This window comes from Astyanax mexicanus, chromosome 8 (assembly GCF_023375975.1).
Source record: "Astyanax mexicanus isolate ESR-SI-001 chromosome 8, AstMex3_surface, whole genome shotgun sequence".
In the NCBI taxonomy this organism is placed as follows: domain Eukaryota; kingdom Metazoa; phylum Chordata; class Actinopteri; order Characiformes; family Acestrorhamphidae; genus Astyanax; species Astyanax mexicanus.
Genome location: NC_064415.1, coordinates 28,832,918 through 28,852,087, shown reverse-complemented (window position 1 = coordinate 28,852,087; position 19,170 = coordinate 28,832,918). Strand labels below are relative to the sequence as shown.

At 36.5% G+C, this 19,170-nt stretch overlaps 2 protein-coding genes across 4 annotated transcripts in view; both read right to left on the bottom strand.

The window, feature by feature from the left end:
- rpl34 (ribosomal protein L34) overlaps positions 1-19,170 on the bottom strand; it is a 220,970-nt gene that overhangs the window by 145,737 nt on the left and 56,063 nt on the right. The gene's annotated exons all lie outside the window — the stretch shown is intronic.
- LOC103039012 (collagen alpha-1(XXV) chain) overlaps positions 3,573-19,170 on the bottom strand; it is a 318,678-nt gene continuing 303,080 nt past the window's right edge. The window contains exons 31-38 of the mRNA XM_022678290.2: positions 17,314-17,349; positions 16,758-16,811; positions 15,013-15,066; positions 14,843-14,869; positions 14,619-14,672; positions 11,312-11,389; positions 7,571-7,609; positions 3,573-6,574 (exon numbers count right to left, since the gene is read on the bottom strand). Of these exons, the coding sequence (XP_022534011.2) occupies positions 6,548-6,574; positions 7,571-7,609; positions 11,312-11,389; positions 14,619-14,672; positions 14,843-14,869; positions 15,013-15,066; positions 16,758-16,811; positions 17,314-17,349 (369 nt within the window). The 3' untranslated portion in view covers positions 3,573-6,547. The remainder of the gene's footprint in view (positions 6,575-7,570; positions 7,610-11,311; positions 11,390-14,618; positions 14,673-14,842; positions 14,870-15,012; positions 15,067-16,757; positions 16,812-17,313; positions 17,350-19,170) is intronic.

Below are 19,170 nucleotides of genomic sequence, written 5' to 3'. Positions count from 1 at the left end.
CCCGCTGCTCATTGACGCTACTCTCTTAACACCTCTAACAAACTAACTACTTCTAACCTGATTTCCTTCTTCCCCTCCTTCACTCCTCTATCCCATTATTTTCCTTTGACCTCCTTTAGGCCCTGCATGAAGTTGTTTTTGCCTTCTATTACTTTAGTACTTCACTATTGTAAGTCGCTTTGGACAAAAGTGTCTGCCAAATGTAATGTAACGTAAATACTCAACAACAAAAGACGAGAGGGAGGGTGCGCTGCTCCATGCTGTGTGACACAGCGCAGCACTACTCTTACAGACAGAAAGTAGACTTTGATGCAGCCAGTGTGTGCGGGAGAGAAAAAAAGCTTGAGTATTGATCTTTTTACATGAGTATTGCTTTAGGCCACTAAATGCCCCTACAACTACTGCTGCTTTGGCTGTCTGGACATTACCAATCAATCGGTCGTTGAGAGTTACCTGTGGCATGTTCCACCTATTCTGTGCCATTTCTGTCCCCTAGGAAATTACTTGTATAAATGTGCACACAAAATAAGTTTAAAATACGTTGTAAATATCAGGCATAGTGTCTGTACACTGACCTAATTGCAAAGGTAAGATACCATGGGAAGACCAAAATCAAGTCCCTCATTTGTTTTTCTGTATATTTGATCTTATTGTAACTAAGACTGAGGAGGTCAATCATAACACTCCTGTTACCTAAATAAATTCTTAGATCTTATTTGTTTATTTTTAAAACACAAATTTTGGAAAAATAACTAGAATGTGTTCAATGTCCTCATGCTATAAGCATAGCCAGCATTTAGCAAATTGTTCCTGTTTTTGCTAATTCTATGCTAAAAACTCATTCCTCAACATTTATTCATTTGTTTAATAAATTGCATGATAATACATTTGGTCAATTTCAGGTTTGGGTCTTCTTGAAAAGATAAAATAGTTTTGTATCTTTCCGAAAAATACAATGTGCGTGCATATATAGTGATTCTTTTGTCATAAATATCAATTACTTGAACATGTAGTAAACATTTCTTTAAAATAAACACTTTCTTGATAGAAATTAAAAGGAATCAGTAGACTTGCTTTTAAACATGCTTTTTGAATGTCACATGAGTTTTGGTAACAGAAATGAAAAAAAAAAAAAAAAAAAAAAAACAAATCAGATTACAAACCTTGTAAAGTTTGTTAAGTAAAGCTGCTTAAGATTGACCAGTACATGTTTTGAAAAGTTAAATAGTTAAATATAAATTTGATATTGAAACTGACTGCTCATTTTCTAAAAGTGCTTCTAAAGATGTTACCCACTTGTTTTGGCGATGTATCTTAACTACAGGAGCAATTTCTCACCTGAACTATCATATTTTATTTAAATACATCTTATTGAGAATGTATTTTTTACTTGTAAACATTTACTTATTTACTTACTTTAATACTGGTGAAGTATTTTACGATCAACCTGTTCTTTTTGCTTGGTTTATTTCATACCCATAAATGTAAATTCAGTTATGAACACTTTGCAATGCTCAAACAACCTTAAAGCTAAAAGAACTGTGCTACTCCACATATGTGACTCCAAAGGACTAAAAGACTCTAAACAACCTAAAAAGAGCCTTATTCTTTTGTTGCCTCTTGACGTACTTTTTACATATGTTTGCAAGTTGTGATTAAGTGGCAAGTTTAAGTCAATGTTATTGTGAGCCATGCAGTGAAAGTAGTAGAAACTAGATTTTTTAGTATGAATCTGTAGAAACCGAAACAAAGTTAGGAATTAGCACCTTCAGAAGATCTGAGTGACGATTAATCATCATCTGTTAACAAAGCTGCTAAATACGACCTGACTACAACTAGCTAGATGGCTAACATTACCTCTGCTCCCTCAGATTTTTTCCCCTAAAACTGCACCTTAAAGTCCAGTGAGCCTTATGTATAAATTTTACCAGAAAGGTTGTAAGGAGAAGTAAAGTCACTCTACTGAAGTACAGCAGTGACATTTCTCCAGCGCTAAGCAGGAGCAGTATTAGCATTAGCTGCTAACCGCAGCGCTAGCTCTTTCCCAGAGGTGAGTATATCAGACTGAAGTCTGCATGATTACCTTGTTAAAACAAGCTACGTGGGACAAACCACTAGCTAATAGCACCCTGGGTTACAGAAACACTCAGGGCTCCTCAGTGTAGCACTGTTGGGACGCATTTACTAGCGCTAATTGCGACTGGCTAAGTGCTTTTTAAAATTGGCTAGCACTGCTAACCGTGACTAGCGCTCACCCTTGGACAAAGTATTGGAAATGTAAGCTTACTGTAAATAAATTGAACCGATTTACTCACCCAAATAAACATTTTACGAGAATCTGTGTAGATTAACATTCAGCGCTCGTTTTACTTTGAAAGAATTATTATTTTTTTTAATACAGTTTTATTTACTTAAGCGGGGCAGCAAAGAGACCTGCTGAATTAGAAGGAAAACATGGTGATACTTCAAGTATGCATTCTTACCTGTGTCCCATAATGTTAATCCGGTACACCTTATGAATGAAAATATACCAGAAAATAGATGTTTATTGATAATGTTCTTTATAATTCAGTGCGCCTTATAGTCCGTAAAATAGGATATGACATCATAACCTTCACACTCTTTAGTTCTTATGGGACTAAGCAATTAATAATATAAATATCACTAACTATTTATCACTATGACTCCATATTTAGCTGATGTAAATAATAGGCTGTCCACCCTGTCATGGTCAAATATCACAGTAAATAAAATACTTTCAAAAAATCAAAATATTTGAAACAGAACATGATCATGCCACCATGAACAAAGAAGGCAACTGTAGGCCTAACTGACCTACACTGCTTTTTAAATATTTCAATAATTTTCTCACACATTTGTTATAAAATTGAGATCTTCTGCCCATCTTTGTACTAAACCATAGTTACAATCTGTTGACATCACCTGTTTGAAATCATATGTTTATTTATTAATTTTACCTCATTTCTACTTTACAATTGTCATGTCTTTTTTATTTTGGAATTTGTTCCAGGCCTGAAATGCAGGAATGGGTGTATTTTAATAAATCTTGGGTTCATACAGTTTGCAATGAAATTAAAAAGTTTATTTAACTATTTTTATTTTTTTTATTTGGGCCGGTAGATCGATCAGCTGGCTTCCATTGGACTGAGGATAAACCTATTTTACAAAAAAACTGGTATGTTGATACATTTTTAGAACTCATTTTCATTCCAGCTAATGAAACAATACACTACAGTGAACATTTGGAGAAAAACAACAGAATTTATTTGGCTCCAACACTGATATCACATGAAATGTGTTTAAAATGAAATGTCATGAGCCATTTACAGACACTCGATAACATTGTGAAGCAATTTTCCAGAAAATTAATAAAAAAAAAATCAATAATGTAAAACAAAAGTAAAACAAGAATAAAGGCGAGAGAATGTGTTTATGTATGATGTGTCAAAAATACAAATTTCCTAGGGGTACATATCTCTACATATCCATACATTTTTCATGTTTATGAAACTGACAGTCTGGGGGGGGGGGGGGGGGGGGGGGATGGTTACGGGGGCTAATTGTATTAAAGAAATGTGCGGACATAAAAAAACAACTTTAAAAAATGTGATCAGAGATCCTGGGCATTTCAACAGTGATCATTTATGAAAAGTGGAATTTTCCACTTCTGACACAAAAAAAAAATAAAGACAACAACCTTAATAAAAATGCAACTTGTTGTACAGCACCGATGTTGAAAATATAGAAAATATGTTATGCAAATGTTCAAAGAAAAGAAGTTTTAAAGATGCATTTGGCTCTCATGCATTCAAAATGAAATGTACTAAGATACAGTTCGACAAAACATCATTGAACATTGTTTCATAAAGTGTGAAAGCAATAAATGGAGACACATTTTAATACACAACAGATTTAAGAAAATTTTAAAACCTTAATGGCTTGATAACAGAGCCACATAGTGTGACTGCTATAAGGACACAGAACTAAATGAAAGTCTGAAAACTGAAAAACTAATCATGTGAGAATGTGAGAATGTTGTAGTCTTATTCTATTAGCTTTGAGACTTGTTTTCGCTCATACTTGCACTTTTAAAATCAAAACAAAAGTCCCCAGTGCCAATGTAAAAGTGATTAACAAATATTTGTATAACTTACAATAATAAATGTGTGTAACTTTGATTTGCATTCGTATACTGAATATGGTTCACATGTCAATACATAGAAGAGAAGTATAAATTGCACTTTTCGTCAAATGAGCAAATATTTAACTGCACACGCATAGTCCACTATACATATATTCATGTACATTCAATGTAACAAGGATTATGGAGGGGGCGGGGCTATATTACATTACATAGCGCGTGAATACTGCATGTGGTGTATTCTTACTTCACTACTGTCATCACTCCGCTTTTGACATAAAGGGAGCGGCCAGTGAACAGTGCGACCAATCGGCTGTCTAACACATAATAGACTGAAAGTAAGGGCCCTAACATAAACTGCACTGTATTATGGCATAGTGTAATAATATTAACGATACAATAGAGTGGAGATAGGACAATAGAACTAATAAAACTCCTTCTGTCCATGCTTAGCTGGCATTCATTCTTTACTATCTCCTCACATTTCAGTGCAGAACTCCACAGAACACTGTTGTATGTATAATACTGAAAGGTAAAAAGACCTTCAAAGCTACCCCACGTTAGAAGGAATGCCTCTGTTGACAGCAATATGCTTAAGTATAAAATTAACGCTGCATTACTTATAACGTATAAAAGCGAATGCAGATTTTTTGAGTTAATACAAACTGTATATACAAACAACAAACAATAATAATAATAAAAAAACAAGCTGCCATGTGGCTGCTTCAAAAATGAATAAAAATGCCCAACAGATCCAAAGCAAAGAACAGGCAGCTCAGGCTGATGAGATGTGATGTAGAAAAGATTCTGTCCAAAGTCTCCTTTGGCTGCAGATTTGGCCACCTAGCCAATATTTTTATAGCTAAAATGACCAAAAAGTCAGAAAATGGCTAAAACTACATGACCAGGTTGTTTCAAATGGCTCTGGAATGTCACATCACTCACTGTTTTCTTCTGCACATAACACTGCTCTGGTAGACAATGTTAACTTGAGCTTGGAGACCAAGAGGTTTCTACGCTGCACCTCCTTGCTTTGACTGGAATTTTTGTGTTTGGAAATATTTACATTGAATCTACACTATAAGAGGTGGTGAAGCAAATAATAAAATCAAAACCAGAAGCACCTGTGAGAATGGCATTTGGAGAGATTAGCATTAGCTTTGTTAGCTTTCGCACAGTGGAGTGCATTCCTTCTTTGAGGCGTAAAAAAAAAGAACAACCCTGTAAACGACGTCCCTTCTCAATGCGAAGCCCTACAAATTAGCTTTTAGCATTTCAAAAACAACACAACACTTCTGTTTCAGTGCACTTAACTGCGTTAACAACGTGCGAACAGTGTGTATATCTGTTTGTGTGTCTGTACCTTCAATCATCTTCAATATTGTATTCCTTATAAAACATTAGGGCTGCACAATACTGGGAAAAATGTACATTTAGTTAGGTTATAGTTGTTTATGTGCAATAAATATTGCGTTGATTACAAATTACATAATTTAACACCACGTTCACACTGATTTCACCAAATATCAGTGATCCAACATGCCATGCTTTTAATAATTCAGTCAATTACTTATCTAAGGTTGGAGTAAAATAAATGATATTAAGCAAAAAAGAATCCAACTCTGATAGATGTTTGATACAATATGACATTGTGTGTTCTGTAATGTGAATACTGCATATGTGTACACTGCAATGGTGATGCTGAAGCTTCATATTGTGCAGCCCTATTAAACATTTTATATTCTTTCAGCATTTCCACAAAGCCAAAGCACAAAATGTATGTAAAAAGATGTACAATATAAGGGAATGAATAATAAAAGGCTTGAGGCACCAAAGGCTAGAATTAAAATCAAAGAAATCAAATCAAATCATCAATAAAAAGTAAAAAAATAAATGACTGAATGAAAAGGTGTAGTCGTGAAAGAAATCCTGTCATCCTGTTGTTCTCAGTAGATCACATCATGTGTAGCCTCCTGCTACGGTGCTCAGGCGCTCCAAGGGGTGAAAGGGGTATGTTTATATATATATAAATATATATAAATATATAGAAAGCCCCACCCTCTTGCCACACCCAAGACAAGGAATTGTGAGGTCCATGCATCGAAATACATTGGGGCCGCGGTTTCCGTCCATCTGTCGTCCACTTTACTTATGATTGAAGTGAAGACTGGACAGCAGCTGCCCCTTTCTCCTGCTCATCCCGCTCACCCTATCAGAAAGTTCACTGGTGGTCGCTCGTTCTCTTGAGAACGTGAGGCAGGGAGTCACTTAAGATTCACTTAAGTGAAAAACAGAGGCGCTGCCACAAAGGCCAATAAAGCAAAAGCAAACCAACAATTGCTCTCTCTGGTTTTCTACCTCCAGATAAATCACTATCTCCACTTTTCAGGCCACCAGCCAAGGTGTGACTCCCTTTAGGAAGATGAACAAAAAAAACAACAACAAAGAAAAAAGAAGTAAAACGTCAAAAAGATACGAATATTTGCTGTTATTATACAATGTGAGAGACGTGAGCGAAAAAACTGACAGCCAGTTAGTGTTTAGCAGAAGCCGCCATAGCATTTCTGACCACACCACGCCCACGTGATATGTAGCCTATATATACACATTCATGCTTGTTTTGGCCTGTAGAGACAGTCTTTAGTCTTATATTAAGCTTGGTAGCATGATGTTTGGTGGCATGATGATGATGAGTGATGAGTTCTCAGATGAATACAAACATATAGACAAACAGCTAGTTTCCAATGTCGAGAGCCAGTCCTCCTCCTCATCCCTCCATCTCTCATCTCCTCCTCACTCCTCCTTATCCTTTTCCACTCCTTTCCTTTGCCTTTTTCCCAGTTAGTCCGTTTCCATATCCACGCTTATCCACTCCGAGGATCATGCAAAGCATGTGTGAGAGTCTCTTAGATAATGAAAAATATATACTTATATACTATATAAGCTTGACACACACTGCCATGACCGCACAAGGGTGAGTGGAAGCAGCTGTGTGTGTGTGTGTGTGTGTGTGTGTATGCTTGAGCCTCATGAGCGTTGAGCTTTTTTTTTCTATTTACATACACACACACATTTATATTCATATAGACTTTCTTTTTCCACAATTAAAAAAAACTATAAATACAAAAATGAAGCATTATTTACAAATTCCATGCGGTTTGAGTTAGATTGATCACTGTAAGAGAAACACAGAGACAGGTGGTGAGAAACAAGATACAAATACACACAGGGGTTCACAGCTAACACAACACACGTAGTGTGTAGTGGCACCACACAGGGTTACTTAGGGTGCATTTCAAAATTCCAAAAAAATCAGAAACCTCATGCATTAGTGTTTGAACAAGGCATGGAATAACCTTTAATATTATACTACCATGTAGGAGACAATTTCCTATCTAGTGTGCTTACCTTCTGCCAGCAGCCAGGCATCGGTAGTCCATCTGGACCCTGTTGTAGGGAGAGAAGGTCAGTCAGTGAGATGTTATTTGTTTCTTATGTTCTACTATTCTATTGATAAAAGCAATTAAAAAAAATCAAATACATGAACTCATGCCAGCATGCATGCAATAAAACTGATCTTCAAATATTGCTTTAGTAAAATTGCTTTATATGTTCTAAATAGTATCATAAATATTGGGTATAGCTGCTTACAGAATTACTGAGTCTGTGTAAGACTGGTGGAGGAGAACATGCCAATATTCATGAAAACTGTGATTAAAAACCAGGGTTATTCCACCAATTATGATTTCTGAACCCTTAAAACTTTATGAATTTGAATTTGTTTTCTTTGCATTATTTGAGGTCTGAAAGCTCTGCACCTTTTTTGTTATTTCAGTCATTTCTCATTTTCAGCAAATAAATGCTCTAAATGACAATATTTTTATTTGAAATTTGGGAGAAATGTTGTCTGTAGTTTATAGAATTAAAACAACAATGTTCATTTTACTCAAGCATATAACTATAAATAACAAAATCAGAGAAACTGATTCAGAAACTGTGAGCTAGGCCCCCTTGTGGGGTGCAAAAGAATCACGGGGTTTCAAAGTGGGCCGCATGACATTTGGAGTATATCAGATCCTTAATAAAAAGAAATAAAGGAATACTTCTATTTTGCAATTGCATACAGAATAGATATATCACATATAAGTTACTATAAGGTGAATAATGTGTAGTATTCATTGTAATACAAAAAATATTTGCCTCCAAAATAAAGATCAAGATACTTTTTAGCTTTTAATGGAAGTCAAAAATCATCATGAAATGTTGACATAGTTAAAAAAAAAACAGATTCAAATTATGTCATGAAAAGATTTTGTACAAATTAAGTATTCGTACTGTATCAGTTTTTATTTTAGATCAGTTTGGTATTTTTGTAAGTAGTTTAACTCAACATTTTTGATTAAATTAAAAAGTGTTCTGGCACTTTTTGTAAACACTCGTAACTGAAGCATTTTAAGAGCACACTATGACTGAATAGTATGACATTAAAGTCAGGTAAAGCTGCATGCAGTGACACCGATAAACTGTAATGTTTTAAAAATGAAACAATATGTCAAACCAAACTGTGGCAATGTTATACAAACACACTGAAATAAGAGCATTTACTAATTGTGAACATCTACATGCATCATGAACACTTATACATAAAATGTATGAAAAATAAAGCTTCTGAACACCACAACTCATGCAGAATAAGTAAGTGCAGAACAATCATATGATATCCAAGTGTAACTCTTCTTACACATATTTCATAATAAAGAGTGTACAGGGTAAAACTTCATTACATCATTCAAAGATGACAAGGAATAATCATTATTAAATCACAATATAATTTTAGATTATTTACAAAAAAAGCAAAAAATGTCTTTGTGACTGAGAAGTCAAGGGCTGAATATGATTTCAGTTCAGCTGTCGGGTGCCCAATTGGAACAGGTGGGAAATACAGTAGGTAGGATAGGAACTGGTTAGCAGAATACAGGTCAAACCCATGCTACTACTGAAATAAAAGGGAAGATACTAGAAGGCCTGTCAGATACAGTTTCATAGCATGGGAACACAGGTTAGTTAATATTGGTTGGTTATAGAGTCTGGAAAGGCAACTGCTACAGAAATGCTATAAGACAAGGAATAGGTCACATTAGAACTGACTGGGAAGCAAGCTGTTAATGTTTAGGGAAGCTGTTCTGGATAATGGTTACAACTTGTTTTGATGTAAATTGATGTTCTTCTGTAGATATTATGTAGATGGTCAGTTTATGTTTAAGTAACTTTTACATATTAACAGCAAGTAACGGTAATACATTCCAACAAAAACATTAATCCTACTCTACACTATGTAACTTTTGTGAAGCAGACAGGACATCCTGTAATATTATTGTATTGTGTCTATCTACAGGCTTCTTACACTTATAGTAATGGTTTTATATCACTAAGCTTGTCAGGAAGTGAACTTGTAAAACTTGTCCTTTAGAAAGAAAGCACCAGAAGCATGAAATATATATATTATATATATATTATATATATTATTGCTTTAGAGCATTTTATTTAGTCATTTAAATGAAAAATAGCAGCTTTAAAATCATTGTGAGAGTCCACTGGCATTTCTCTCATTGACATTTTGTCCAGAACGTTTCTAACTGCACTATGTAACAACGACTGCAAAAGAACTGCATAGTCCTAATCACTATCAATCATTTGTCATTTTTGTATAAAATGCTGCATTATCACTCTACCACTTCAGCTGACAGGCTTTTTACATTATTATCCTTCAGCCTGTCAACAAATGCATGTGTATAAAAGTGGTTTTAAGCAGTGGTTTATTATGCAAGAATTTCAAGATGTTTGAGCATTCGTCCACTGGGCTCCATTTACAGCTGGTAAGTGTAATTCAGTGTAATTACAATCTAAAACATAAACCTAAACCTAATCTCTTCTTCTTTGAAAAGGAACAGATTTGTTTTAAAATGTGAGCATCTCCTGACAATCTATAAGGCACCATCAAAATAGTGTGACCTAGATTTACAGTTAATCAATAAGAGGTGTGTATTCTGTTATTGGGAAGTAGAGCCTAAAAGTAGTCTGAGGGTTGTTGTGGTGTTAATAAATAGTTAATGGATGCATGCAACAAAGAGAGTGAATTATTTTTGTGTGGCTCATCTGTAGTTTATGCTTAATTATCAAAGACAATCGTTTTGTCGTATTTCTTTGTACTTAGTAAAGGAACAGAAAACTGGTTGACTCCACACACACTTACAGCATAAGCATAAGGTGCTGAAAATCTGAAGAGGTGAGTTTTAGTTCTTTTCTAAGTACAGGGAAATCTGTGGAAATTATCAGATGCAGCAGATTAGCCTGAGAAATACTGATAAACACCTACACGGTACATTTGCCAGTGTCAAATCAACACAGTTAATACCCAAGGCCCTATTTTAGCAATCTTTAGACAAGCTATCAACCACGCAGTGTGCTGCTTGACTTAGGGCATTAGTGTGTCTTTGCTATCGTAACGACGGGAAAAGTATGAATGGCAAGGCTCAAAGCGCGCAAAAGACATGTACTAATTCTCTTATATAGGCATTACATGTCCAATGCTACCTGGACCAACACTTTTTAGCAGAGCAAACTGACCTGGTTGCATAGCTACCAACTGGCACGTGCTGCATGTCCACTGCCAAGATAGCAATGAACATCTGATGGTTGACGTTTGCCTAGGTTCATTTCTGTCAGTGGCGCATCTGTGTTTTCTGTTGCCAAGATAGCAACAAGCCAGAATTTTACCTTACTTCAAGACCACCACACCCATCAGCGTAGATATATTCACAAGCGCCCTTGCTATTTAAACGACGCAGATGGAAGGCACGCAAATTAACTGTTGGCGAGGTGTAAGATAGCAATCAGCATCGCATCACGCCTTGTACAGGGTGTAAAATAATGCCCTCTGTGTTAATTTAGCACTAACAATATTGATTTAACACTGCAAAACTGTCAGTGAGCCATCACAGGTTATCAATCATAAGACATGCGTGGATACTCTAGTGTAGACTGGCAACTGTGTACTGTGGCATGAGTGTCTATGCCAGCTACTCAGTGGTGTGGGCACGAAGAATGGCAGCATGCACATGAAAGGATAGGAAAAGAGGAATACTGTACCAATTGGCACGGGGCATCCAGCCCATCCAGACCAGGCTGGCCTGGTTCGCCCTTTTCACCCTTAAAGCCCCGGAAACCCTGTGTCATAGAAACGGAACTGGGAGTGTTACTGGGATAGAGGCTGCAGGCGCCCTTCCGGCCTCTCGCTGCGAGGGCACGGCACAGGGCAGAGAGGAGTGGCCCTGCTGGTGACTGGCAACCACTTTAATCCACCACTTATTTACAAACCTCCAGTATGCAATGAGGCATTTTGCTTAACTAAATATTGTGGTGTGCGACATGGAAAGGAAGAAGCCATTGGGGAATATACCACACAGTGCTTTTAGATTGTGGACTGTGGGTTGCCAGATTGTCCAAGGGGCCACTCCTCTCTGAGGGATCCGCTGTCTTACGTCACGGGGAGGTTTTCAGCCCTCAGCTGGGACATACCAATGGGCATGGTGCATCTAATCCAGGGGCACCCTGTTCTCCTTTCTCCCCCTTAGGCCCTTTTTTGCCCTTCTTTCCCTTCTCCCCCTGTGGACACAATTATGCGATGAGCTGGAGAATTCATTCATATCATTGAAAATGAGCACATTTTGAGACCACTAAAGCTGATGACAGATTTATTTTTGTAGGTGGTTTACTCTATATCCTCTGCTGGTCTGAAAAAGCCTACTGTCAGAAAAAAAGCAAAGAATCATCAAACAATACAAGGAATTTAATTAGGGATGCACCAAAATTATTAATTTTTGGCAGAAACAAAACAAATATTTGGCTAATGGCTAAATATAAGGTTTTCCTTCAGAATTAATTTAATCATAAATGTACCTCAGTAGTGTTTTCTAACCACAACTTTACTTAAACCATGTAATTTTAGTCATGAATGTACATCAGGAGTGCTATTCTAATCATATATTCACTGAAGCAGAGCAATTTCAGTCATAAATGTACATAAGGAGTGCTGTTCTAATCATATATTCACTAAAGCAGAGCAATTTTGTTCAGAAATGTACCTCAATATTTTTTTCTAATACAGCACAGATACATCAGAGCACTTTTAATAAAAAAGTACCACAATAGTTTTTTTCTAACCACAAATGTACTTAAACTGTGTAATTTCAGTCATTAATGTATATCAGGAGTGTCTATCCACAACTTTACCCAAACAGTGTAATTTCAGTCATAAATGTACCTGGGGAGTGCTATTTTAATCATATATTCACTAAAGCAGAGCAATTGTGATCATTAATGTACCTCGGTAGTGTCTAAACAAAAAAATCCTAACATTAGCAGAATCACTGCAGTTTGACTTATAATATAAATAAGTCTTTTTACTTTGTTTGGTTGCCAAATGTTCAGTGCATCCCTAATATTAACTAAAGCACATTTACGGAAAAACATTTAGATAATCCAGCAAAAGGAAGTCACACATAAGTTTATCAGTCCACATTGAATGATCACCCGCACTGCAAGTGTACATTAGGCAGGGGATTATTAAAGGGAAGGATTCAATCCAGTATGAAGAAGGAGAGGAGAAGTTAGATAGGGAGAGGATATCAGCCAGGAGGAACTGTGAACACTGGGGCTTTAGGAGATGAAGGGAGAAGGAATAATAAGAGTCTTAGAGGGCACAAAGGAAGAGAAACAGCAGGGAACCCCAAAGAGAATTTTCACCCAATCTACCCCTAGAATCACACAGTAAAAAACTGTATCCCTTTCTCAATGCCACTGGCAACAAAGTAAAGTTGGGGTATCTCATCTAAACCTACATATATATATTTATTTTTTCTTTTCATATCCCTTTTCCGCCAACTATCCTTCCATTCTGTAAGGCCAACTACCCTATTCCCTTTCATATGGACTCTTGACACATATAAAGCCAGACCCTGGCCTTTTTTTTTTAACTGCCGCTGATGCAGCATCACTGGGTTGCCAGATCACACAGAGGAAAGCGCAGTGACCCAGCTCTGATACATCAGCTAACAGATGTCTGTGTTGATCAACATCACACTAAAAGTGATGTGGTGAGAGAGAGAGAGAGAGCAAAGCAAATTGTGCTCTCTCAGACTCTGGCTGCTGATGCCAAGCTGCAATATGCAGAATTCTAACCAACCTAAAGCTAAATATTAAATAAACCACTACTGCAAGAGATTGTAATTTGCTTTATATTCCTATTTATAGTGAATGGGACAGTAATGATACTGGACTCTATTTGTTTTGTCCTAAATGAGAAAACGTAATGAGGTAAAGATGAGTATGGACATTGACTACTGATTTATGGCTTATATTCATCTGGAGACTGTGAAGGCCATTTGAATATTTCTTTGATGACACAATGTCATAGATGTTTAGATCACTGTGTGTAATTATCTCTAAGAAAAGGAAGGGATACAGTTTTCCTGAAAATGAAGGGAAAAACATAAACATAAAAACCAGGCGGCATACTGCAGGATTACACACAAGCAGCAGTAATCTAAAGATGGCCTTCTCTACACATTGTGTCATGGAATCTGATTTGAGTGAAATGAAGGTTACTTTAATAACCAGATCATGACAGTCAATCATGTTTAATCATGTTAATGTTAATTGTTTCGATCAGCTTTAAATATACATATATAAAAAATCTCAAAATTAACATGTAGTAACATATAATACAAGTTCTATAATACAATATGTTGGTAAATTAGACTGATTGAAAGGAAACATGCAGGACCAAACAGATTAATGTGAATTAGTCCATGTGATTGGAAATTATAATGAGAAGCTACATGTTATATAACTGAGGACTGACACATTCCATGACATCCTAAAAATGTGTAAAGTTGTCCAGAGTTTTAGCCAGATGATTAGAGTCTGAGCTACAGCTAGTTCAGCAATGAAATGAGCAGCATGCATGAGAGGAGAAGCTGCAAAAATGCAGATTCATTATTCAGCAGCAACTGCCTGCTGTCAATGGACTATATCTGAAACAACAGACTCTGAAATATCTCTAAAGATCAAAATCAAATGTGTGAATTTTTGTCTTTTTTTGTTTCACAAACTGGATCGAATGGTTATGGAGTGATAAAATGAAGTGATAAACAAAATACTGAATGATGTGTAATGAGGTGTGTTACAATGATGTATTGTATTTGTACTGGATTAAGCTTTTAAATGTTTTTAATATCTTAAAATTGAGACTGTAAAACAATAATGTAGAATGTATGCTAAATGAATATACACATTTTTGGCCAATATAGGGTCCTGTAATTAAGCTTCCCTGGTCCATTGACATCAGATAGCCTAGTTAAGAGGTAGTTTGAAAGGTTCCCTATGGCATGGTCACCTTTTCTCCTCTTTCCCCCACGTCGCCTTTCTCTCCCCTTAAGCCTGGTAACCCCTGCAAAATACAACTTCATATAATTACACATGCCTAGAGAGCTAACTACTGAGGGCTGCATAACTTCAGTGACAAGTAAAGTGCTGATACAAAACACAAGCAGAGACTCAAGGCACAGTAAAACACTTCTCAACAGTAAGGCGGACTTGCTGTCTTTTATGTCTACTCACATCCAGGCCTGGTGTTCCAGCAGCACCCTGAAGGTAAAATAACCGGAATTAAAATCCATCAAAGCATTTCTCTTTATGCAACCTGCTCCATTTTATTTTATAATGTAGAGGAGTCATGCTTCTTTTAACAGCAGGAGTCTTGATTTATTGAATAATATTTATACACTTACAGGAAGTCCGTAGGGTCCTCTTGGCCCAGGCTCACCAGCAGAACCTTTCTCACCCTGTGAAACAGAGATTGATTTAACATTACCGTATTTTTCGCACTATAAGGTGCACCGGATTATAAGACGTACTTTCAATAAATGTCTATTTTCTGGTCTATTTTCATACATAAGGCACACTGGATTATAAAGCACATTATGCAACATTAGTAAGAAACAGGGGTGTCACCATGTTTTCCTTCTAATTTAGCAGGTCTAGCTGCTGGGTAAGCTAAGCTAAGTTAAGTAAACAAAATTGTAATTCTTAAAAAATATTTAAAAGTCAAACAAGTGCTGAATGTTACTCAACACAGAAAACTGTTTATTTGGGTGAGTAAAGGGCTTCTGTTTATTTACAGTAAGCTTAGATTTCCAGACTTCCACTAAGGCTGGGTAGCCTTTGCAGCTAACCGCTAGCACTAGTCGTGGTTAGCGGCTAATGCCGCCTGATTGTGCTACACTGAGGAACCCTGAGTGTTCCGGTAAGCCAGGGCGATATCAGCTAACGTATCTTGTTTTAACTCGGTAAACACGCAGGCTACACATTGGTAATTCTCACCTCTGAACAGTGAATGAGCTAGCGCTTAGCGTGGGTAGTGGGTAATGCTAATACTGCTGGAGAGCTAAACTGAAACTCCTGTATAACGCTGTACTTCAGTGGAGTGGATTCACTGCTCCTTACAACCATACATAAGGCACACTGAAGATTTTTCGAAAAATTAAAGGATTAAAGGAAGTGTGCCTTGTAGTGCAAAAAATACAGTAGTCTTAACCAAATTACCACATTAATATATACAACATTAATATCTGTTTGCAACAAATCTGTTTGTACCAATGCTATTTTAATATTTCAATATAAAAAAATTAAAATCAAGACACATGAGCAAAATAACATAAATACAGCATATTTAACTACTTAATGTAACCATATCCACCCTCACACAATAAATGTCATTAAAAAATATGGAAAAACTGCAACTGGACTTTTTTATTGGAAACATACTGGCTGAGATATATGTATAGTAATAAGGATATATATATATATTAATAAGGATATATGTATATTAATAAGGTTATAAGTATAGTAATAAAGTAGAACTTCTTCATTACTGTACTTAATTACTAAAATGCTGTATCTGTATCTACTGGAGTATTATTATAGTATTAAGCCAGAGCGGTAGATGCTCTGCACTGGGTTTGATGAAGCTGCTCATCATTCAGTGAATTAAGTGATCAAGCTGATCTTATAAGAAGACCAAGCTGCTCCTGTTCTGCCTTTCACTGTGCTGCCAGCCTGCTATATGATACTCAAACTTTTGACTACTTTCCGTACTTGAATAGTAAATTTTGGAATAAACCACTTGCAATACTTAAGTACAAACAGAGCTTAAAGAATACTTCACCTTCTACTCAAGTCACTTTTTAATAGAGCACTTGAACTTTTGCTCAAGTCTGGGTCTCTAGTACTTTTATACATCTGCTTACCAAAATACAAATTTGCAGTTGAAAAAAATAACTTTCTTAACCTTTAATTAAAGACAATGTACAATTCTATTCCATCATGTAAAACTCTGATAAATAGACACAAACGTTTGTGTCTATTTATTAGAGTTTTAAATGACTCTCCTTGGTAACAGGGTGTTGTTCTTGTACTTTTTATAATTGTGTTTATAGAGAATCACTGATGATGGTGGTGGCACAAACAGACTTACTCTGTCTCCTTTAGGACCTGCAGGGCCAGAAGCACCAATTGGTCCATCCATCCCCTATAAACAGAAAGTACAGATATCACTGTATTAATTAACCACCATCTTACTAACTAACTCTAATCCACAGTCAGTGAAAACATCTGCCCAGTCCACTGACTAGAAAATATCCAAACACTCAGCAACACTTTATTCTATAGGCCTTAAAACTCCAAAGCTGGAGTTTTAGCTTGGTATTTGCATATGGCAATCAAGGGACAAAGGACCACACTCATGCATACATCGTCAACGTCAAACACAAAGGAACACAATGATAATGATGAATGGCAATATGTTAATGTATGAGTGAGTGTTAATTCTAGGTTAATTTCACACTCATTGGCAGACAGACAGGGATCTGGATTGACCTTGGAAAAATGCACTGGAACTATACTATTTCTGATGTCCCCCACTAAAATACACTGTTTCTCAGGCCATTTTTTAAGGGCCACATTGGCTTTTCTTAAAGCTATGGAGAGTTGTTGGCTGGGGGATGAAGCTCGTTCATGTGAGACAGACTCACCCTTAATCCCGGCTTGCCGTCCAAGCCAGATGCTCCCTGTTCGTTTATGGAGGTATGAGTGACATGAAGAGGGGGATTAGTACATGATGACCACAGTGAGACGGATAAAAAATTGCCAACTGACTTGTTAACACAGAGTCAGAAAAGAAAGAAGACCAGTGTATAAAAAGTGGACAGGGACAGGAGAACAGGCAGCGTGGATGGCAAGAGAGAAGATTAAGGGTACATATCATCGCTTTTCCTTTATACTGTTCATTTATTTCGTGACTTTTTGACATATTATATTTCTGGCAGTTGTTTTTTACACTGTGTCCAAATTGTCATAATCAATGATCCAACAGAAATGCTTTTTATATAGACTGACTTCCATTAAAGGCTAAGAAGGTTTTTGCTTTCTCTTATAAAGTTTTGAAGATGCAAAGTTTTAAGGGACAGCAACAATATAACGATTAAAGGTCACCTTCCGTCGTTTTTTCTTTCATTTTAAAATGTCTAGTTGTGGTCTCTAGTATGAATGAATGACATGTGAGCCGTTTTTGTAAAAAAAAAAGTGCTCAGGTGTCTCTGTATAGCTCTTTTTTAATGGACTGTTTTAGGGGTGTGTCCAAAATGACCGGATTCCAGCTTTGCTCATGAATATTCATACATGCAAACAGCATGCAAATATCTCTCCTCTGATTGGCTAGGAGCACTGCGACGCCCCTCCACCACTCTGCCGCTCACTGCCTCCCACCTCCTAACTGATGAGCGGTGATGTTGCGTCGCTTCAGCTCCGCCTCTGGGAGTTTCTCGAGCCGAGGTGGGCTGGTCTGTGAGTTTCTGCCTACGTAGGCAGAAAGATAATTCAAAATTCACCCGTTTTTCGGAGGGGGGGAGGGGGGATTTCTTTGCTTAGCTCCTGCAGACAATGGGGGCTGCAAAACAGTTTAATGTGCAGGTGTACACATTCAACTCGGAGAGACCTACTGTATTCCACAAAAAACAAGAAAAATCGGATTTTCGCGGAAGGTGAGCTTTAAGGTTTTTGATTTAGTCACTATTTCTCCCTTACTCCAAATGCATTCCTTTATTTTACATGTCCTAAATTTGGTTATTTAGCTTTGCACTAGAGATACTTACTACTTTTTAGAAAAGTTTTGCTGAATAGCTCATCTTATATAGACTTGCTTATAGTCGCTGTCCAAAAAAAAAAAAAAAAACTTCCAAAAATGTCCATTTTAGTTTACTACATAAGTTAAACACATAAACTCTCCCTTACACTGTGTCAACATTTCTTGATGAATTGCCCAATACAAAATCTCTACAACGAAAAAAAAAATGAAATGAACTCTTTTTACATTGACTTCCATTAAAAGTTAAGAAGGTTTTATCCCTCTCCTGTAAAGTTGCTGTTTTGGATATACTTGCTTTTCATTGGGCAGCGTTGTTATTTGGCTATTTAAAAGAGTGTATAAAATATTATTATTTATAAGAATACTTTAGAGAGTACATTAGAAGTGATTTGGATGATAAAACTCTGAACTCATCTGAATTTCATTAATATATTTGTTGTATATGTTTTAGCTGGTTGCTTGATGTGAACTGGTGGAATTCAAGCTCCACCCATCGTTATTCATATGCTCCATCCATATGCTCATTGCTCATGTGCATGTTGTGTATAATCTCCCCCTGTCTTGTTAATGCCTGCGTGTTAGTCTGTTTTGTTATGAGTACCTTACAGCACCCATGTTTTGTTTCAATCAATTTTCTAAATTTTAGCATTTTCCTAAATTTATCCATCTTCATTACAGTCAGGTAAAAATGTGTCTACAGCTCTGGCAAAAAATAAGAGACTACTTAAAATGATGAATTTCTTTG